At 39.8% G+C, this 24,272-nt stretch overlaps 1 protein-coding gene across 11 annotated transcripts in view; it reads right to left on the bottom strand.

The window, feature by feature from the left end:
* The window catches only part of tenm3 (teneurin transmembrane protein 3), an 822,859-nt gene that overhangs the window by 64,718 nt on the left and 733,869 nt on the right, over positions 1-24,272 (bottom strand). For all 11 annotated transcript variants that reach the window (XM_061988364.1, XM_061988365.1, XM_061988363.1 and 8 more), the window contains 3 exons: positions 8,286-8,390; positions 6,604-6,734; positions 3,397-3,566 (listed from right to left, as the gene is read on the bottom strand). In XM_061988364.1, the coding sequence (XP_061844348.1) occupies positions 3,397-3,566; positions 6,604-6,734; positions 8,286-8,390 (406 nt within the window). The remainder of the gene's footprint in view (positions 1-3,396; positions 3,567-6,603; positions 6,735-8,285; positions 8,391-24,272) is intronic.

Below are 24,272 nucleotides of genomic sequence, written 5' to 3'. Positions count from 1 at the left end.
ATGCACTAGCATTTACTTATTTAAGAATATTTTTCAACATATTGAGCAAAAAGGTCTAATTTTTTTTTTTCTACCAAGAAAAGTGCAGTTGTTATTAGTGAGAATATACTTATTTTAAGGTATTTTTGGGTTCATTGAGGTTAGCTAATTTTACTTGTTTTGGAAATTCTTGACAAGCCGAAATTTTAATAATTTTGTTTAGTTCAAGTAAAGTAACCCTAATTTTTGTTTTGTTTTTTCTTGTTTTTGAACACTGACTTTTTGCAGAGTTTGAGTTGTTTACCATGTAAGCCCAAATCAAAACTGTTCTCCAGTTGCCAAGTCGCACGAGAAATGCTGCTAAAAAATGTATGCCGAAGTGAGGAAGATCATAGCCGCACAATTAAGTCAAGTCACTTACTTGGCGCTGACCAGAATCGTACGTGTGACAGTCCATTACATCGTCGACTGGGAATTAAAAAGTGCCTGCTTGTAAATGTATTTTTTACCTGAGTTTGATACATTTTGTATTATTTGCACATCTATGTTATTTATTTTACGTAAAAAGAATATGTATCTATTTTATTTATGTTATGCAATTCTGTGCTACTTAAACAGTTTATTTCTCTGTGCTATTAATACCCATCTTGACTAACTGGGTTAATACAGGTGTTTACAGTATAGTTGTCATTTACTTCAATTTCAGTGAATATAGCTAAAAAAATAATATCTTATATGTATACTTTCACCGGAAAATATATCGAGATATATATCGAATATCGAGTTTAAGTAAAAATATATCGAGACATACTTTTTTGTCCATATCGCGCAACCCTAACGTCCTGTATGTTATACATCTACCAGCAAGTTAACAACTTCATTACTGGTGTTCTGTGGTTAATAAATGTTTGTATACATTAAATAATGTCATGCATTTCTAAGGACACATGCCAAAAAGCTCAGTTTTACTCTTTCATACCCAAACAGCAAATGGCATTTTTCTGAAAATCTTCACCCTTTTCAGTTTTCCAAAAGCTTTGTTTTTAAAGACAGAACCTTAGAATAATATACTAATTTTCCAATTTTTCAGACTAAACCTTGAATTATGCTATGGCGGCTTACTTTTGGAGCAACACGTGCAATAAAAGGGACTGATGTTTTACATGGATTAGTTGCAGCGCCAACAGAATGTCGCTTCAGCCACCACAGTTGTGGTCTCTCACCCTCAGGAAGTCTTCTTACCCCCTAGCGTTGTGGCAGAAAATTGCATATCGTGCTCAACCCAGACAGAGTGCTATAATAGTGAGTACACAGGAGCCTATGAGCTTATGTTTGTGTTTAAAATGTTGTACTCTTGCGTACATGATGGTGATTTTTTTTGTTTTCGGGGAAGATATGTCAGGCTTGTCACTGTCTTGTCACATTAGTTATGTTCAAGTTTTTTCTATGCTTGTATTTTATTTCCTGTCAGCGCTCTTATTTTGGTTCATTTCCTGCACGTCTCCCTGAGCGCTCGTTTCCCTCCCCTGTCCCTGATTGGCTGTCTGGCACACTTGGTGGCAATTGCCAATCAGGCTACTATTTATGCCTGCCTCGCCCTCCAGTTAGTGCTTGAGGATTGTTGGCGGTTTGCGGTTTGCTGTGTCCTGGTTCCTTGTATCTTGGATCCTGTTTCCTGTTTGTTGTCTCCAGTTTGCCCGTTTCCTAGTTCCTGATTCCTGCATTTTCTTTGGACATTACAATCATGTTTTCCTGCATCAAGCCTGCCATCTCTGCATCTTGAGGTTCGTCAACAACAAATCCTGACAAGCTAAAGACCTATATTACAGTTAATGTTCCCTCTAAGGTGCACGCCTGTGCAATTGCGCACTGCTCAAGCGTCCTCTGCGCACGGCAAATCTATGCCACGCACAAAATCAAATCAAATATTAAGCGCATAACAATTTTCGACACGACACGGACACGACAGAGAAAACAGTTTTCGTCATCATTGTTCAAATATTGTAACGTCTGTCGAGACGCTTTGGGGACATGAATTCCATCGATCACTTCACTGAGCAAAACTCTTTATTGTCGGCCATAAACACATCACCAAAACATTAGTAAAAACAATTATATCTAGCAAAAGTGGTCATTTTCTGCAGTACAAACCAGACCAAAAGCAACTTTGTTATATCAACAGCAGCCGCTCGCTCTTTCTCACTTGCGCCAACACATGCACATATGGCACTTAGCCAGCGATGCGTTTACAGCCACACAAAAAGTCAAACAACTCCAACACCACACATAAAGTGTAATTCCAGGTCGTTACACTATGATTTACTAATCAAATGTGTGCTTATTCTAGTGTCATTTATTAGGAATCTTAATTTATAAATATTAATCATCAAATGCTGTTAGTATATTAAATAAATACTAATAAAAATATATTTTTTACAAACAGGAAGTTGCAGGAATGTACACATGATCCCCTGCTTATATCTCATTGTGCAACATGTGAATGTTTTAATGGGAACTAAATGCAATGTCTGAAAGGGGTACAAATTATTTCCAAAGCAGGACCTCCACCCAGACAAACAATACAAGTACACAGTTCATGAAAAACAATATTTTTTGTTATTGTCATTGTAAGTGGGCCTAAACACTTATATTAGAAAATAACCTCATGGAAATGACTGCTGTCATTTAATTATAATAATAAGAGAATGTTGTCTGTCTATCTGTGTTGGCCCTGCGATGAGGTGGGGACTTGTCCAGGGTCCCAAAAGGGACAAGCGGTAGAAAATGGATGGATGGATGGAGATTGAACTTGTTATTTAGTCAGGTTTGGGACAGGTGTGCTGCTGGTGTAGCCACAGTGTGCACGTCTGATGTTACTCACATGGGCTCCACTGAATGCTCAGAGAGTTTTTGCGTTTGCTCACACACATGTACAATTAGAGGGAACATTCACATCATTCAGTCACTGCTCCGCTGCTCTCACATTTTTACAGACAGCTGTTGCATGAACAAAGCACAGTTCGATGCCGGATTCTCATATTCATCTAGCTACAGTGTATCCAATATCCACCCCGATGGCCGGGGTGGTAGGCCGCAGCCGACCCTTGACCCCAGACCAATAGAGTAGGCATACTAGGGAAGGATGCTGCCAGATCCGAGCGCTTAGGCCAAGAGATGAAAAATGCAGATTTTGCCTCAACGCAACCTTGAGATTTATGGAGTATTTTATTAAAATAAACCACTGGGGTCTGACATCATTTTAGAAGCTCCTGTAATGTGCAGGGCATTTCAAATGATCGCTTTAGTGTGGAGATAGTCTGACCATTTTTCCATGTCTACCTTAAGATAATTACAAAAATGAACTCATTGCATTGGATAACAATCCAGAGAAATATGTATTGGGGACCAGATGCTTACCTGGAGTATGTCAGGTTAACAGAGAGCAGCTTGCTGCTTGGGACCCACAACGTTGGATGGCCTTGTGTGTCGTAAATGATCTTCAGTAAGAACTTCCTGTGATCGTCATAGATCTTCTCTGTTCGCAAGGTACGGTCATAATCTACAGACAAAAGATTCCTTCCATTTACCTGAAAGTGGAAAAAACACAAAGACATGAGATCTTAGCAGATGCAAAGTGAAAAGCAGACAGTTGTTATTGGTACTGAGAAAAGTTTTGGGAATGTTGACAATACAGCAGTAAGAAGCAGTCTTACTCACTTGCCTGAGATTTGACATATAAAGAAAAAAGCAATAGGCTGGCTAATCATGACCAAATAGCTTGTGGAAACATCTGCTCGTCTTGAGGTGGCCGAATTATAAAAATCAAATGGATGGATGGATGTTGCGAACACAAATCAATGCAGGCTACATTATCCACAGTTACTCAACAATCTGTTCACTTTTATTGGATGAGCAAGATTGGTAAGAAGATACATTTAATTATTAAATTAAAAAATAAACCAATTGAAAGACGTTTTTAGGAAATTCTTTCTTTATTTTGCTGGTGACTGTGATGCTATACAGTAGAAGGCTAAGCTAGCTACACAACAAATCGAACTAACATTGCTGACGTATCACTCACACATTTGTAACCTACTGTTATTACTTACCATTTCATTGTCTTCTCCATTGCCATAAATAGTAGGCAATTAGCCCACCATTTAAAAAATTCTCAATTTATTAGTACATTAAAAGATGCAAGCCAAGTTTCCATGACAACTACTATAATTTTTTTGTTTTTTTTACTGTTGCGTACCATGTTGCAACCATTATAGGTTGCAATAGTCAGCTGAGTTTGAATGCTTTTATGTATATTCATTTGTATTTGATTGAAGAAATTATGTATTTGATCCCAATACAAAACGTGACTTGGTACCTGGTAGTAAAAATTTTGTTGGCAAACACAGAAGTTGGATGTTTGTTGAACAGTAGTACATCAGCTTTAATCGTTCCGCGATGGAGCTCATAACTTGAAAACACTATCTCAAATCAGACCCGCCCATTAAAAAACGTAATCCTTGCTTGGCCCTCCAAAAACAGCTCAATTTTAACACATACTGTACCTAATTTTAGATTGAACATATTGTTTGAAAAACATTAAAATAGAATGTACTACAAACAACTACAGTACTATTAAGAAATAATGTATTATTATTGTTCAGCCTTTCCTTGGGAAGCAGACTTTTGTTGGTTGTTTATATTGCAGACCGACCTCTATGAGTGACGGACCGGTGTGGTCAGAGTAGACAGTCGGTCATATGTATTTATACCAAAGATAATGCTTGACCGTCCAGTTTGTTGAATTAGAAAACAGAACAAACTGAAACACGGCAAACACTGCTGTGGCAGCTTCTCAATATATTAATGGCTAAATGTTGGTTATTTGGACGTTTGTGACTGCACGCTGTGGAGGTTGGCTGCGGCTTTCTGTGATGCGGACTGACAGTGAAGTGCTGTATGCGGACTAGTAGACTGGTATGCTGTTTTTTCCATTTTTAAAACACTGCTAATCTGCAAATCTGGTATGATACGCTGGCTAAGGTTAAACTTCTACCAAGTCTTTATCTCTTCAATGCTAAATCCTGGACATATACATGTATATATTGACAATAAAATGCTTATCTATTCTTTATCATGTTAATATTTTCACTGCACTGTTGACCACTTGTAAACAATAGAGGCTTGGGGTGGCTATGTAGTAAGTCATGCTCAGAGCTACATCGCGAATGCAATAACTAGACTGAACTGGTCCACTACCAAACACAGTAGACACTGATCCAATTGAATAGACATTTTTAAGAAAATCATTCTTTATTTTGCTGGTGACTGTGACACTATACATTAGAAGGCTAAGCTAGCTACACAACAAATCAAACTAACATTGCTGTAGTGTCATTCACACTTACCATGAATTGATTAACGTGGACCCCGACTTAAACAAGTTGAAAAACTTATTGGGGTGTTACCATTTAGTGGTTAATTGTACGGAATATGTACTGTACTGTGCAATCTACTAATAAAAGTTTCAATCAATCAATCAAACACATTTCAAACCTACTGTTATTACTTACCCTTTCATTGTCTTCTCCATTGTCATAAATAGTAGGCAATAAGCCCACCATTAAAAATAGTTTTTCAGTCTTATTTTTAAGGTTTGTAGGTGAAGCAGGACCTTTTGTTTTTGGCACACACTCAAAGCAACTTCTTCACAGTTGAAGGCACATTGCCACCAATCATAAAAGTTCAAAGTAAGGCACTTTTTACTTCAGATGAGGCTGAAAGTGTGTGTAATGACTTATGTCGGTTCAAGCAACCAACAACAGAGCATTTTCTTCTATGGGCTTCATTAAGGAAATGTGGTTAAACCGGTCCTACATAAATTAAAAATGGTTGACTCGCGCAAGGATGTTTGGGTAAATGTCTTCCATATGTGGTTAATCCGCTGACGTTACAGGTCAGAAAGTGTCACAAATCAGAGTAAATTACAAACTGACTGTCTATGGATGTTCTCATTCATCCAGGTTATTCTATTATTACGGCATTCAATCGATTGTGACTGGAGTAACAAACAAAACAGTCCAGTTGCGATCAATTAAATGCCCTGAGAAGGCAAACTGACTGTTTGGAGGAAATTTGAAGGAAAGCAAGATTGTTGTATAAATATCTCTGCTATGTCTCTACCGTTTGATTTCAAATTTACAGGACTTATACAGATCCCAAATACACATAAGCAGGCACCAATAGATAAGAAAAGTTACTTTTGCATAATTTGGCCTCCCTGTGGTTTGTATCTCTGATTTGGTCGCCTGCTTCTTCTCGTTCGCCCTAACTTTCAAATTTTTGGTGGTTGGAGGGCAGGATTGTGTCAATCTCTGGTTGTGGGCTGTGGACAAACACCGGTGGCGGAAATGTAATACTTACAGCATTACATAAAAAAAGCCCAGAGACGGCTCGTTTTTCAAAATACTTGTAATTTGAGGTATAGTTGCAAACGTCTCAGAAGCCATCTTACTCACCTTTTTCCATTATCATTCTTACCACGACAGGTAAAAAATGCTATGTCCAACAATACTCTGAATTTCTGAGTATGATTTTTTTATTCTGCTAAGAAGTAACACCACTCACCCTAAGCTTTCTTCCAAATACAATGACTTTCCCTCGGGTCTGTTCCTTCCTGAACCTCCACTCCACCAGGTTTTGGCCATTCTCTCCTGGAAGTGTCATGTTCCGTCGCGCTATGGTTGGGTTGGCAGCCCCTGCATTTTCACACAAACTTTAGATTTTACATACATTCTCTCGCTCATGAAGTACCCAATAAAATAGTTTCAGTAGTATATAACTAAAGAAATGATTTTAACATATTAGTTTCAATTAGATTGGCATTCAATAGGTTAATACCTCTCTTATAGTACATGGTGTCTCGACAGGTAATTGACATACATTATACAAAAAAATAATAATAATAATTAAAATAAGTAACTAGTTAAAAATTATATTATTTAAAAATAACAAGCTACTCTATTTTATTATTAGTTAAAATATATACAGTACAGTCGTGGTCAAAAGTTTACATACATTTGTAAAGAACATAATGTCATGGCTGTCTTGAGTTTCCACAACTCTTATTTTGTTGTGATAGAGTGATTGGAGCACATACTTGTTGGTCACAAAAAACATTCATGAAGTTTGGTCTTTTATGAATTTATTATGGGTCTACTGAAAATGTGACCAAATCTGCTGTGTTAAAAGTATACATACAGCAATGTTAATATTTGCTTACATGTCCCTTGGCAAGTTTCACTGCAATAAGACGCTTTTGGTAGCCATCCACAAGCTTCTGGTTGAATTTTTGACCACTTTTAATGACAAAATTAGTGCAGTTCAGCTAAGTTTGTTGGTTTTCTGACATGGACTTGTTTCTTCAGTATTGTCCACATGTTTAAGTCAGGACTTTGGGAAGGCCATTCTAAAACTTTAATTCTAGCCTGATTTAGCCATTCCTTTACCACTTTTGACCTGTGTTTGGGGTCATTGTCCTGTTGGAACACCCAACTGCGCCCAAAACCCAACCTCCGGGCTGATAATTTTAGGTTGTCCTGAAGAATTTGGAGATAATCCTCCTTTTTCATTGTCCCATTTACTCTCTGTAAAGCACCAGTTCCATTGGCAGCAAAACAGGCCCAGAGCATAATACTACCACCACCATGCTTGACGGTAGGATGGTGTTCTTGGGATTAAAGGCCTCACCTTTTCTCCTCCAAACATATTGCTGGGAATTGTGGCCAAACAGCTCAATTTGTGTTTCCTCTGACCATAGAACTTTCCTCCAGAAGGTCTTATCTTTGTCCATGTGATGTCAGAAATTCATAAAAGAACCAAACTTCATGAATGTTTTTTGTGACCAACAAGTATGTGCTCCAATCACAAAAATATAAGAGTTGTAGAAATTATTGGAAACTCAAGACAGCAATGACATTATGTTCTTTACAAGTGTATGTAAACTTTTGACCACGACTGTAACTAATTCAAAATGTAACCCTAATTTATGATATATATTATGATATAATGTATAATAAAAATATATGAACAATAAAAATTGTTTTAAAAGATATGTAAAGTGATTACTGTACAGTATATTAGACTGTCTGATACATACTGTAGATGATAACACAGTAAACATGTCCAAAGTGCCAATATTTGGTATAAGTACCATCGTTAAGACATACATCTTCAATGATTTTCTAATCAAGAATTAGGAATCCACAGTACAAAAATTAATTGTAATAAATGTGTGTTTGGAACCATACCTGCCAGAATATGAGGCTCTGTCTGATAGTGTGTATCCATCCCATTGGCGTAGATGACCCTGAGAGAATGGTCCTTACCCACTTGGTAACTGTTACGCAGCTGGTCTGTGAGGGGGTAGGGGTGTTTAGGGGGAGGCAGAGGGAGGACAATGACATGTGATTACCATAGAAAAAGCTGTACATTTCTTAAAATAAAAATAAAAAACAATGAAAGCATTGAAAATATGGAGGCGATATGATGCTAATGAACCTGGAGGAGAGAAAACAGTTAAAGTTGTGTGACATGTGTGAACCTGCTAATAGAGCACAGCACAGAGCATTGTCTTTTATGTGGGTTTCCCTTGGCTTCACACGACTAATGGCCACTAACGTGTGTGTGTGTGTGTGTGTGTGTGTGTGTGTGTGTGTGTGTGTGTGTGTGTGTGTGTGTGTGTGTGTGTGTGTGTGTGTGTGTGTGTGTGTGTGTGTGTGTGTGTGTGTGTGTGTGTGTGTGTGTGTGTGTGTGTGTGTGTGTGTGTGTGTGTGTGTGTGTGTGTGTGTGTGTGTGTGTGTGTGTGTGTGTGTGTGTGTGTGTGTGCGTGCGTGTGTGTGTGTAAATGAGGCAGCACAGATAGACAGTAGACAATTACTAGACAACACAGTAGACAAACAGTAGACAGTAGACAACACAGTAGACAATTACTAGTTTCGAATGCGGGAACTATCATTTGTGATGATAGCAGAATAAAACATTAAAATGCATGCACTATAATTTTAAATTTCAGGGTGTCTAAAAATGGCACATTTCGTAGTCTAGCCATTTTTTTGGGCCACTTTCGACTTCTCCCTGTCAGCCCTGAAAACTAATTAAATGTATAAAACCCAAAACCAGTGAAGTTGGCACGTCGTGTAAATGGTAAATAAAAACAGAATACAATGATTTGCAAATCCTTCTCAACTTATATTCAATTGAATAGACTGCAAAGACAAGATACTTAATGTTCGAACTGAGAAACCTTTTTTTTTTTCTGCAGATAATCATTTACTTAGAATTTAATGGCAGCAATACATTGCAAAAAAGTTGGCACAGGGACATTTCTACCACTGTGTTACATGGCCTTTCCTTTTAACAACACTCAGTAAACGTTTGAGAACTGAGGAGACCAAAATTTGAAGCTTTTCAGGTGGAATTCTTTCCCATTCTTGCTTGATGTACAGCTTAAGTTGTTCAACAGTCCGGGGTCTCAGTTGTGGTATTTTAGGCTTCATAATGTGCCACACATTTTCAATGGGAGACAGGTCTGGACTACAGGCAGGCCAGTCTAGTACCTGCACTCTTTTACTATGAAGTCACGCTGTGGTAACATGTGGCTTGGCATTGTCTTGCTGAAATAAGCAGGGGCGTCCATGATAACGTTGCTTGATGGCAACATATGTTGCTCCAAAACCTGTATGTACCTTTCAGCATTAATGGTGCCTTCACAGATGTGTAAGTTACCCATGCCTTGGGCACTAATACACCCCCATACCATCACAGATGCCGGCTTTTGAACTTTGCGCCTAGAACAATCCGGATGGTTATTTTCTTCTTTGTTCCAGAGTACACAGTTTCCAAAAACAATTTGAAATGTGGACTCGTCAGACCACAGAACTCTTTTCCATCTTAGATGAGCTCGGGCCCAGCAAAGCCGGCGGCGTTTCTGGGTGTTGTTGATAAATGGCTTTTGTTTTGCATAGGAAAGTTTTAACTTGCACTTACAGATTGTCTGAACCTTTTGATGTATTACAGACCGTAGATGGTGAAATCCCTAAATTCCTTGCAATAGCTTGTTGAGAAATGTTGTTCTTAAACTGCTCGACAATTTGCTCACGCATTTGTTCACAAAGTGGTGACCCTCGCCCCATCCTTGTTTGTGAATGACTGAGCATTTCATGGAAGCTGCTTTTATACCCAATGATGGCAACTTCCTGTTCCCAATTAGCCTGTTCCAAATAAGTGTTTGATAAGCATTCCTCAACTTTCTCAGTCTTTTTTGCAACTTGTGCCAGCTTTTTTGAAACATGTTGCAGGCATCAAATTCCAAATGAGCTAATATTTGCAAAAAATAAAGTTTTTCTAGTTTCAAACATTAAGTATCTTGTCTTTACAGTCTATTCAATTGAATATAGGTTTAAAAGGATTTGCAAATCATTGTATTCTGTTTTTATTTACCATTTACACAACGTGCCAACTTCACTGGTTTTGGGGTTTGTATTATTTTACGCCAGGGGTATCCAAACTTCTTCCATCGAGTGCCGCATACATAAAACTTGAAGAATGAGGGGTTACACTTAAATACATTTTGTACATTAAAGATTCTAAAACCAATCTAATGGAAGTCAACCTATGCTAAAATATCTGATCATGCATCCACATCTTAGCTTTAAAATATAGCTGACAAAGAAAATGTATCAATTAATGTCATTTTTACAATATGCCGAGGGCTTAAAGGGAGGAGGAAGTCTCAACAGCACTACACTGCTTCATTATTAGTCCATTTTGTAGTAGAATATCCTTTCCCGCGTTCAAGAACACCATCTTTATCCTTGATGATGGTCGCAAGTGTTTCGAGTGGCTTTTTAATTTCCCACTTTCTTAACATTTTACAAAGTCAAATCTAGCCTCACATTTCCCTCGACTTACTTTGTCTTTAACACGATACCCCCTACCTGATGCTTCGGAGAAACATTGAAGTAAAAAAAGTAGGGATGTTCCGATCAGGGTTTTGTGCTGCCGTTTCAGACGCCATGAGTGAGATCAGCTAATACTGATAACGATCACCTCTTCCTCCGATACGGGAAATCGCAAAAAGCCGCTGCCTGACCAGGGCTAAAAAAATCTGTAAAGACTCCTCCCACCCCCACCAAGGACTGTTTTCACTGCTGGACTCTGGAGAGAGGTTCCACAGCCTCCGTAGCAGAACCCGGTGTAACAGCTTCTTCCCTCAGGCCATAAGACTCTTGAACGCATCATAATCATACTTGCCAACCCTCCCGATTTTTCCGGGAGACTCCCGAATTTCAGTACCCCTCCTGAAAATCTCCCGGGGCAACCATTCTACCGAATTTCTCCCGATTTTCGCCTGGACTAAAATATTGAGGGCGTGCCCTGATAGCACTGCCTTTAGCCTCCTCTACAACCTGTAGTCGAGTCCACTTTTTCTCCATATAAACAGCGTGCCGACTCAGTTACATGTTGTATGCGGCTTCTGCAGACACACGTAAGTGACTGCAAGACATACTTGGTCAACAGCCATACAGGTCACACTGAGGGTGGCTGTATAAACAACTTTAACACTGTTACAAATATGCGCCACACTGTGAACCCACACCAAACAAGAATGACAAACACATTTCGGGAGAACATCCGCACCGTAACACAACATAAACACAACAGAACAAATACCCATAATCTCTTTCAGCCCTAACTCTTCCGGGCTACAATATACACCCCTGCTACCACCAACCCCCGCCCCCCCCAAACCTGCCGACCTCAACCCCACCCCCCCACACCTCAATCCCGCCCCCATCTCCCGAATTCGGAGGTCTCAAGGTTGGCAAGTATGATCATAATAATCCCCTCAATTCCCCCCAAAAACGGATTAACTCGCTGGAATATAAAGACAATATAACATACATCCATAAACGTGGATGCATATGCAAAAGTGCAATATATTTATCTGTACAGTAATCCAACTATTTATATCTGCACCTTATTGTTCCTTTATCCTGCACTACAAAGAGCTAATGCAACAAAATGTCATTCTTATCTGTACTGTAAAGCTCAAATTTTAATGACAATAAAGGAAGTCTAAATCTAAGTCTAAGTTTTAACTGTAATTGTTTTAATTGTATTTATAGTGAGTGCTATTGTCAATATAACAATATCTACACAATATTTAAACTAGTTTCTTATTCTATTTTATTACATAGAATTATTTGATCAAAAGAAAGTCAATAGTACACAATAACTAAACAAAATTTAAAAAAAAAAAGTTTTTTCCCTTACAGTCCTCCTGTGTCCAGGGAACTATTCAATGAATTTGTAATGAACAAAAACGTCAAAACCATTAATTTGGGAAAATAAAAATATGGTATCATATACTGATAAAGCTTTGTTATCAACACGACCAATATTAAAACGATCCGCCCTCCCCTTGCTTGTCCACCTGGCCGCAACAGAGCACCATTGTTATTCTCTCTTGAGACCAGTGGCTTTTAACCTGGGTTTGATTGAACTCCAGGGGTTCAGTGGGTCAGTCTCATGGGTTCAGTGGAGGTCATCATTGGCTGCTACATCGCTTGGCCTATCTGTGCCGCAGGGAATTTGGTGCGCTCACTCGTCAAATTGTGACTGTTGTGATGATACGCCTTGTGATTTATTTCTCTTTATATATTAAGCAAACCTCCATGTCTGGGGGAAGAGCGAGAAACCTTCCTGTCTTCTGTGTTCAGGAAGAGGCTCTCAAGAACATCTCCTCAGCTGCTGCCCAAAGGCCCTGGCGGATGGTCGCTATCGTTGGCGGCATGACCAGGTGCTTAAGGCAATTGCTGAGAGCGTAGCCTCAGCCATTAGCACCAGCATGCACCAAAGAAGGCAGTCCCCTTCATCAAAGCTGGAGAGAAACCCCGAGCACTACATTTAACAACAGACCTCCTCCACACGTCATCTGACTGACAGCTGCAGGTCGACCTAGGAAAGCAGCGGAGGTTCCCCCAACACATTGCAACAACAACTCTCCTTACAGACATGATCATTACCTCTGAGGCTTCAAGACACCTGATCATTCTGGAACTTATGGTGCCCTGGAAAGAACGTATTGAGGAAGCCAATGAGAGGAAACGCGCTAAGTACTAGGAACTGGTGGAGGAGTGCAGGAAGAGAAGTTGGTTGTAGGGGTTTTGCAGGACGCTCTCTGTGCAAAGTCTTGAGTCGCTTGGGCATTGTAGGGGCAGCAAAGAAGAGGGCCATTAAATCTGCAAGCGAAGCCGCAGAAAAGGCCACACGGTGGCTTTGGATTAAGAGGGTTGATCCGTGAACTGCTACTGGGATGCAAATCAGGACTTGATCAACCCCGGCTGGGTCACCTGGGCGAGGGTTTATGATGTTTCGAGACCCGGAACACCCTATGACCCCAGGATACATCACTGAGGATGTGTCCCAGTGCATCCTTGAGATGTTTCTTCTACAGTCCTTGATACTATGTCGAGCAAAAAAAAAAAAAAGTGGTCGGACTAATATGTACAATATGGATTTACATGTATAACGGATGGGAGTCAGCATCCTATCTGCATGATTTGCAATGCCAAGTTGAGCAATTCATGTCTAGCACCGGCAAAACTAAGGGAACTCTTCCTTAAGCTTCATGCAGATGGGAAATAAAAGAACACAACGCTTGCTGAATTCAAGGTGAAGAGAGCCAGATTCGATGAAAAGGCTACCCTGCCTGTTCTTGGCTTTGTACCCATGGACAAACCGATACTCACAGCAGCATACTAAGTTGCTTACCTGATCAAAAAGCAGAGAAAACCACACACCAACGATGAAACACATAAAATCAGCGGATATCATGCTAGGAAAAGCTGCTAAAGATAAGTTATCCCAAATTTCTCTTGCAAATGTCACCATCAGCGACGAAATAGAGGACATTAGCGAAGACATCGTGGCTCAAGTAGTTGCAGATCTGATTTCAAAATTCAGACTCCAACTCGACGAGACCACAGCTTGCTGTGTTCATGGCTATGTGAAAGATGACGTGATAAAGGAATATGTTTTTTTATTTTGTAAGCCTCTTACAGCAACAACTAAGGCAGCCTATGTGAAGAAACTTGTGGAAGACAACATTCTCTCTTTGGGATATGACTTCTGCAGTTTGTTCAGACGGAGCTCGTCATGCTGGGAATTACATCTGGCTCGTGATAGCCGATCCATCACACGTCATTGTTACGCATTATATTCTGCACGGGCATGCGTTGGAAACAAAAGCCTTGCCTCCAAAACTGGCAAAAGTATTAAAAATTGTAGTGGAATATGTGACCTATGCTCTGAGGCACTGCATCTTCTGTGAGCTGTGTAAAGAAATGGGCTCTGAATTCGAGCTACTTCTGTACCATTCTAACGTTCTGTGGTTATCCCACGGACAGGTGCTGAGTTATGTTCGGCCATCTGTGTGGAATTAGCCCTGTTTTTGCAAGAGCACCGACAGTGTCATGCAGATTGCTTGAAAAAGGGAAATCTCATTTTGGCGTAAATGGCTGACATTTACGCAACTCTCAAACATCTCAATCAGCTGATGCAAGGGGCTGAGGTCTACATCATGGAAGCGGAGGAAAACCTGGAGGCTTTTGAAAAACATACAATCGATGAGGGACTTCCGGTAAAGCATGGACGGTGCAGGGCGTACTTCGCGAGGGGTCCGTGGAAATGGCACTTTTGCTAACTCCTGTCATCAACAGTATCATACTTTTTACTACCTGTCGTATGCAGCTTCTTTTTTTGTAAACTGCGCTTGTGAATTCCGCGATGTCTGGCGGAGGAAAATCCGACCAGCCAGGCTGCTCCAAGCAGTTGGTCGCGACTTTGCCCTTTTCAGGAGCATAAGTCAGAAGACTGACGGATGCATCCTCGGCAATCTTAAATCCATTGTCAGAGGAGCGATAGCGGTTGTTTTGGAACCATTCGAGATCATTCTCTCATCCAATAGCGGGGCCATAGCAAGCCTGTAGCTCGCTGCTAATGGTTATGCTAATGAGCTGACCGAACTTCGTGCTCGCGTCAACACCGTTGATCTCCTCTCTAAAAATTTGATGATCTGTAGGGCCGCACGAGGTGCAATAATATATGAGTCTAGGGCAGTGGTTCTTAACCTGGGTTCGATCGAACCCCAGGGGTTCGGTGAGTCGTGCTCAGGGGTTCGGCGGAGGTCAAGACACACCCAACTCATCGTGTAAATAAAACCTTCTCCCTATCGGTGTATTACGGATACGGCAACAGCAGAAGTCAGACTGATTTGCAGGTGTGTAATTTGTTGTGAGTTTATGCACTGTGTTGATTTTGTTCTTTGAACAAGGTGATGTTCATGCACGGTTCATTTTGTGCACCAGTAATAAAACATGGTAACACTTTAGTATGGGGAACATATTCATCATTAATTAGTTGCTTATTAACATGCAAATTAGTAACATATTGGCTCTTAACTAGTCATTATTAAGTACTTACTAATGCCTTATTCGGCATGGCCTTATTATAACCCTAACCCTCTAACCCTGGCCCTAACCCTCTAACCCCAACCAAATAACTCTAAATTAAGTCTTTGTTACTTAGAATATGTTCCCCTAGTGTCCAAAAAACTCTAAATTAAGTCTTTGTTACTTAGAATATGTTCCCCATACTAAAGTGTTACCAAAAACCTATAACTTTGTCTTGAATTTGAAAAAAAACCCGACATTTTATTTTTCACTAAAGAAGGGTTCGGTGAATGCGCATATGAAACTGGTGGGGTTCGGTACCTCCAACAAGGTTAAGAACCACTGGTCTAGGGCCTACCTGAAGGCTGTGAAGGCCCCGTCTGACTGAGTTCACCGCTCAGTTCTAGCAGGATGTGCTGAGGCTCGACGACAAGCCCATATTAGATCGTGCTCACCGGACCCTGTACGCTTGGCCTAAAGAGGGCAAATCTCTTCGGCTGCTTGTTGTACGAGTTAATTTATTTAAAGTCCACATTCCATGACGGGTAAGGCTTCTCCGCTATCCTATATGGGCAAGAGGATTTCGATTTTTCCCAACTTTACACCCTGGCCGTGGCTTGGAAATGAGCCGCCTTTGCTTCGGTGAAGAAAAAGCTACATTCATGTTCCAAAGTGAAGTCTGGACTTCTTTTCTCTGCGACGTTGCGGATCATTTTATCCAAAGGCCAGACTGAAAGATTTGAGGACCCAGTACAGGCGGCAGACTTTGTGGAGAAAAATATTAAAATGGGAGTTGCACCAGACATTGCGCAACATGCTTGCCGACCGCTGCTGTCAAGGCCTTTGATTGATTGATTGATTGAGACTTTTATTGGTAGGTTGCACAGTGAAGTACATATTCCGTACAATTGACCACTAAATGGTAACACCCTAATAAGTTTTTCAACTTGTTTAAGTCTGGGTCCACTTAAATTGATTCATGATACAGATATATACTATCATATATACTATCATCATAATACAGTAATCACACAAGATAATCATCAGGGTGTATACATTGAATTATTTACATTATTTACAATTCGTGGTGTGGGGGGGGTTAGGTTTGGTTGTTATCATCAGTCAACAATTGAGAACAGAGAAATGTGTAGGTCTGACTTGGTAGAATATGTACAGCAAGTAGTGGACATAGAGAGAGAGAGAGAGAGAGATCAGAAGGCATAAGAAAAGTATCTACATTTGATTGTTTACATTTGATTATTAACAATCCGAGGAGGGTGTTAGTTTAGGGTTGAAGTTGCCTGGAGGTGTACTTTTATTGCGGTTTTGAAGGAGGATAGAGATGCCCTTTCTTTTATACATGTTGGGAGCGCATTCCACATTGATGTGGCATAGAAAGAGAATAAGTTAAGACCTTTGTTAGATCGGAATCTGGGTTTAACGTGGTTAGTGGAGCTCCCCCTGGTGTTGTGGTTATGGCGGTCATTTACGTTAAGGAAGTAGTTTGACATGTACTTCGGTATCAGGGAGGTGTAGCGGATTTTATAGACCTTAAGTACTGTAAATTCTTGGAGTGTAAAATACCTTATCTGGATACTTGTCGGACTTGTCCTTCCTCACTCAGATAGTGTTGCTACTGGGTTTGCTCTGGGCTCCTTTTTGAAAACAGGACTACTATTTGAGTTTGTGGGAGTTTTGCCTTGATTATTGATTTTGTTCTGTGTCACTCAGTATTGTTGCTATGGTTACCCTTTGTTCGTTTTGTCAACTACTACTACTATTTGAGTGTGTATAGTAGCCATTAGTGCACTTAGACTTAGACTTAGACTTCCTTTTTATTGTCATTCAAATTTGAACTTTACAGCACAGATAAGAACGAAAATTCGTTACATAAGCTCATGGTAGTGCAGGATAAAAAAGCAATAAGGTACATATATAAATAAATAAATATATATAAATAATTTATATATATATATATATATATATATATATAAAATAAATATCGATATTTGCAACACCCACTGTGCAGTTTTTTATTTTATTTATATCTTTTGGACTTTTGTTTTTTCACAGCTGCTTAGTGTAGTAGAGGCGTGAACGTTTTTCTTGTGGCGAGAAGAGGATGCGTGCGCCCTGTTCGGAGTGATGCTTCTGCAGGTGTTTTGGGGTTGGGGTTGTTTGTATGTTTTTTCTTTTGTTTACATCAGTCAATGTTAACATTTTATTTATTTATTTATTTTATTTTTTTCGAGTTCAACCGCAGATTTGCATTCTGTTCTGTTTATTTGATGCATGGCATTTTGCTATGGCATAACCTAATCCAACAATGACATCCGGAGGGTGTGGCATTAGGTTCACTAGTTTTAATTGTAAGGGACTTAATAATCCTATAAAGTGAAGTAAGGTGTTATAACATCTTAGCCATTGGGGCGCCCATGTCATCCTTCTGCTGGAGACTCCTCTTAAACCTGCTGACCACTTGACGTTGAGACGAGGATGGGTAGGACAGATCTTTAATTTTTCATTTTTGGGTAAATTGTGGGGCACTGTTATTCTCTTGCATAAATCTGTTCCTTTTGTCACATTTCTGACTCCAATGGGAGGTATGTTATCGTCGTCACAGGTCTTATTTCAAACACTGCAGTAGTCCTTGTAAATGTTTATGCCCCCAACTATGACGATGACTCCTTTTTCAAACACCTTTTTCTGAATCTCCATGATTGGTCACTGTATTATTTAAAGGAGAACTGCACTTTTTTGGGGGAATTTTGCCTATTGTTCACAATCATTATGAAAGACATGACGACGGATGGATTTCTTTTATGGATTCTGAATAATAAATACATTCGATCAAAAGTCTGCTTACAATAGAGCAAATGGGAGCTGTTCAATTCTGCCTATAAAGCCCCCCCAAAAACATCCAAACACCTCCATTAGGGTTTTATATACATGATGTAAGTATATATGTAATGTAGTAACGGACATTTATAATAACATTTAAAATTTGTATTTTGATCATTGCAGACTTTATGAGAGTGTTACGGCGGGGGGGTCGCAGCTTACTGCAGGGTTCATTCCGCCAGGATGCAGACGGACCACTCCGGACAAGACGTGCAGGTAGGAACATGATTTATTCTTCGAAAATCAAAGAAGTACCAAAAACAGAAAACAAGCAAGAGGAAACGTGCCGATCGCACTGGAAGCTAAGGCTGCCACTTAGCATAGACTAGGAGACAAGAAATACTCACGTAACAGGTTGCGTGTAGCAAACAATGAAGCCAGGCCGACTGACCGGCAAAGGCAGGCTTAAATAATGCCTCTGATTAGTGCTCGGGAAACAGGTGAGCGTCCCGAACACCAATCAGAGACAGGTGGAAATAATAAGCACCCATGGTAACTAAAAACAAACTCAAGGGTGCACAAAAACAGGAACTGAGGGAGTCCAAAACTAACAGAAAATAACAAAACATGATCCGGGCCACGGATCATAACAGAGACCCAACAAACATGACAAAACATCAGTTACCACGCGAAGTCCGCTGTCATTAAGTTGCTGGCTGCTGGGATGTTCATATATTCCCATTTAGATGAAAAATGTATCATAATGCTGGCGAAGAAACGGGTGGCACACTCTGGCTTTTCGTGTCTTTCTCGCCAGTTCCAGATCCTAAATGGCTGTCATAGTGTTCCAACTTGTCCGATTACCTACTCAGATGTCTTCTGTGCAGGTGAGAGGCATGATTTATGATCTACAATAAACTTACAGGGAGCAAGGAAGCGAGGAAGCAGCAGACCACTCGGTGATGTAAACATAGGGACACAAGCTTGTGATCACGGTGCTGCTATAAATAGTTTGTTTGCGTTAGTGCTTATAATAACAATATCACTGAAAGTTGGTTAATATTCAAGTCACAAAAGTGCGGTTTGAATGGTTATTTATTGGATTTTATGTGAGAAATATTGGAGCTAACATGGACTACGCTGTAAGCGGACTTTTATTTATGTTTATTTAATATTTAGAATGCCTAAATAAAAATCCATCCGTCGTCATGTATTTTAGAATGATTATGAACGACTTCCCAAAAAAGTGCAGTTTCCTTTTAATATTAGTAGACTTTAACTGTTGGCTTGAACCCCAGCTTGATCGCTTATCACCCAAAACTTGCCCACCACCAAGATATGCTAAAGTAATCCAGTCTTTTATGGAGACATTTTCTGTCTCCGATGTCTGGGGCTTTATGAATCCCAATAAAAGCAATATTCTTTCTTTTCCTACATCCATCAGACCTTCAGTCATATTGATTACTCATTAGTTGATAACAATTACTTTTATCAATACCTACATGCAAATATGTTGCAATTGTTATGTCAGATAATGCTCCAATTTTAATGGATATACGCTTTAAAAATGTAATAACCACACATCCCCCGTTGCATCTGAATACACGATTACTCTAAAATGAGGACTTTCTGGACTTTGTTTCATGTCAAATAGATTTCTTTATACTCTTGAATAAGACCCCCGGAGTGTCGGCCTCTGTGCTCTGGGAGATGCTGAAGGCGTTCATTAGGAAGAGATAATCTCTTACACAAGTTATGACAAAAGACTCAAGAAGAATAAATTGACTAAGCTAACACAACGCATATCCTCGCAAGACAACTCTTACAGTGTCTCTCAAAACCCAGATGTTTACAAGTAAAGGCTCTCTTCACAGGCAGAACTGGATGTTTATACATCAGATACCATCACTGAACAAGTACTTCGCTCAAGATACCAGTTCTTTGAACATGGCGATAAGGCCAGCAAATTATTAGAGCATTAAATACGCCAGATATTGCCAGGCGTAACCACTGATGACCTTGAGATAAATAACGTATTTAAAGATGTTTATACATACCTACACTGGTCTGCTCAATGTTCTACCCCAGAGCTGGACAGCTTTTCTAATAATCTGGACATCCCCGCTGAGATGGATTTGGAGAGACCAGTCACTGTTGCAGAACTGAATGTTGCAGCATTATCACTACAAAGTGGTAACTCTCCGGGACCGGATGGTTACCCTTCTGTATTTAAAAAAAAGTTTTGGCATAAGCTTGTCCCTTCATTATTGGATATGTACAATGAATTATTTAAATTTGGCCACCTCCCACAAATGCTTAACCAAGCGTTAATTTCTTTTCTCTTGAAAAAAGACAAAGATCCCTCTTTGTGCACTCATATTATTAGCCTGTTGAATGTGGATTTTAAAATATTGTCTAAACTGCGACCTTTATGGCTTGCAAACCGGAAATAGGCAAACCAGAAATAGGCACTCCTTTTCTAATCTTTTACGTCTTTTAAGGGCGTGGCGTGGTTGGGAGAGTGGCCGTGCCAGCAACCTGAGGGTTCCTGGTTCGATCCCCACCTTCTACCAATCTCGTCACGTCCGTTGTGTCCTTGAGCAAGACACTTCACCCTTGCTCCTGACGGGTCGTGGTTTGAGCCTTGCATGGCAGCTCCTGCCCTTGGTGTGTGAATGTGTGTGTGAATGGGTGAATGTGGAAATAGTGTCAAAGCGCTTTGAGTATAACCCATTTACCATTTTCAATATATGGTACAATGTGGCTGGTTCCAACACCCGAGAGGCAGTGATATCACTGGATGCAGAAAAAGCTTTTGACAGGGTGGAGTGCAACTATCTATTTTATGTTCTGGAGTGATTCGGCTTTGGTAATAGTTAAGCTTCTCTATTCATCCCCCGGTGGCCTCGGTCAGGACGAATGTTCAATCTCAATACTTTCGCCTATATCGTTCTACACCGCAGGGCTGCCCTTGCAGCCCATTGCTTCTTGCTCTTGCCATTGAGCCTCTGTCAATAGCGCTTAGCACCAATCCGCTTATTACAGGTATATGTGGGCCCAATTTGCAGGTAAAAGTCTCTCTTTGCAGATGACCTCTTCTTATATGTCTCGGACCTCTACGTATCAGTCCCGGCTGCCTTAAGTACTCCAAGCTTTTGAACATGCGTCTGGTTACAAATTGAACGTGGTTTAAAGGGAAATATTTTCTATAAGTTCTGCCGCCAAAAAATGTTCTCTTTAAAATTGCCTTGCAAATTTTCAAGTTTTAAATACAGTGGAAAAAAGCCAACTTTGTTCCCCTGTTGTTTAGAATCCAGGGAGATTTTGATCTCTGGTCTTTACTTAATTTATCTGCAGTGGTTCATGTCAACTCTGTTAAAATGAATGTACTGCTGTGATTTTCCCATTTGTTTCAGTTTATACCACTTTTCAGTCAGATCTTAGACTTCATTTGGAATAAAAAGACTTACATTGTTACATAAGCAATATTTGCAGAGACCCATATCGTCAGGAGGATTTTCACTACCAAACTTTAGGTTTTACTACTGGGCCACTAACAGTAGATTCTTAAATATTTGCTGCAATATGAAGCATTTGATCCTCCTCTGTTATGGCTGGTTATGGAGGCAAACTCAACCAAACCAGTATCTTCTAGGGCTTTGGATAACTCTCCCATTCACTCATCAACATTCGCTTTAATGAAAATTCCAATCATAAAAACCTTCTTTAGGATTTGGGTTCAGTTATAGTCTGTTCAGTCAATAGTCTGCAGCTATTTTGGCTTGCAGACTATTTCTAGTCTTGCACCCATCACTACTAGTCATGCTTTCCCTCCCTCTCTTGTCGATAGTACCTTTTTAAGATGGTCAAGTCTGGTAAGAAAACATTCCAATTTTATACATTGACACTTTTGGCTCTTTCCAGCAATTTTCACTCCCCTCATCAACACTTTTTAAAAAATATCTGCAGATCCGCAGTTTTGTTCGTAATACTTTCCCTAAGTTTTTAGTTTTACCGACTGACACAATTTAAGATGTGTTTCTAACACCGCTTCCAACTTTAAAGGGGTCAAGTACATATATTTATACCGTAATTTTTTCGTTTGCGCCGTGAGTCTCTCCATTCATTTAAGTCACTTTGGGAGGAGATTTTAGGAGTGACCCTATCCGAGGATAGCTGGACAGACATTTTAAGTAGAGTTCATAGGTCTTATATTTGTGCAAGACACAGCCTCGTCCATTGCAAGCTAATAAATCGTACTTATACCAGGTTTCGACTAGCTAAGATGTATGACGGAATATCTGAATTGTGTGATCGTTGCCAACAGTCTCCAGATAATTTTATACATGTTTTGGCTCTGCCCAAAACAAACTGGACATACATATTTAACATTGGCAAAAGGATTGAACAGAATCCTCTATTTGGAGTAGCACCTTAGTCATCTACCCTAAGCAAATCCAAAAGGAATGTTTTAGCATTCACTACTTTATTAGCAAGAAGACTCCATCCATCCATCCATTTTCTACCGCTTGTCGCTTTTGGGGTCACTGTGTTAAATTGAAAGGCAACAGTTCCTCCTTGCTATCCAAAAAAATGTGTTATTTATGTTCTCCAACTGGAGAAGATTAGGCTGACATTGAATGGTTCTACAAAGTTTCAATCATTGTGGGGTGCTTTTCGGAAATATGTAGGAGAGACTGATTTCCAAATCAACCCCGATTGAAACACAACTGTAGTGGGTTGTTTATGAGCCTTTTGTATGCTTGTTGTATCTTTCTGGGGACATTCAGGAATGCAGCTGTCCGGGGTTTTATGTTAATATCTCTCTGTGTGTTGTTGGGGTTTGGAGGGGTGGATAATTTGATGTGTTTGACTGTTCCTGACAATTATGTGGCTAAAAACCCAATAAACAAGCCAAAAAAAAACCGTGCCTACAAAAGAGTCATATTTTGCATGGGTGAGACAGCCGTTCACGTTACGGTTGAAACAGCATATGTCAATGATAAATACCTGGACAAAATCAAAGAAATTTAGCAGTAGCCAGGTTCAACAACAACTCTTCAGAACAACAACGCTCTCAACATTTTGGTGGCAACAAATGGTAGCGTACCTTGTTATTGCTCAGAAAGCCCCGAAGATTTTCATACCATTTGTTACAACATATTTTTGCGAGCAATCCTTTTCGAGGATGCTGGACATAAAAACTAAGAAAAAGAACAGACTTTGTTGTGAAAACGTAAAGTGGCACTGGTAAGGTACGTGCAGCTGGGCATTTCTGAACTGGTCTGTGAAAGGAAATGGCAGAAGTCATATTAATTTGCTATAATTTTACATTATCATGTTTCTATTTTTGTGTGAAAATCATGTTTTGTACCTTGAACACAGTGGTGGTTTTGGAGCAAAATATGCTGCCATCCAAGCAACGTTATCATGGACGCCCCTGCTTATTTCAGCAAGACAATGCCAAGCCACGTGTTACAACAGCGTGGCTTCATAGTAAAAGAGTGCGGGTACTAGACTGGCCTGCCTGTAGTCCAGAACTGTCTCCCATTGAAAATGTGTGGCGCATTATGAAGCCTAAAATACCAGAAACAGAGACCCCGGACTGTTGAACAACTTAAGCTGTACATCAAGCAAGAATGGGAAAGAATTCCACCTGAAAAGCTTCAAAAATTGGTCTCCTCAGTTTCCAAACATTTACTGAGTGTTGTTAAAAGGAAAGGCCATGTAACACAGTGGTAAAAATGCCCCTTTGCCAACTTTTCTGCAATGTGTTGCTGCCATTAAATTCTAAGTTAAGGATTATTTGCAAAAAATAATTAAGTTTCTCAGTTTGAACATTAAATATCTTGTCTTTGCAGTCTATTCAATTGAATTTAAGTTGAAAAGGATTTGCAAATCATTGTATTCTGTTTTTATTTACGAATTACACACAATACA

Source organism: Nerophis lumbriciformis, linkage group LG27 (assembly GCF_033978685.3).
Source record: "Nerophis lumbriciformis linkage group LG27, RoL_Nlum_v2.1, whole genome shotgun sequence".
In the NCBI taxonomy this organism is placed as follows: Eukaryota; Metazoa; Chordata; class Actinopteri; order Syngnathiformes; family Syngnathidae; genus Nerophis; species Nerophis lumbriciformis.
This window is presented reverse-complemented; position numbering and strand designations above follow the sequence as displayed.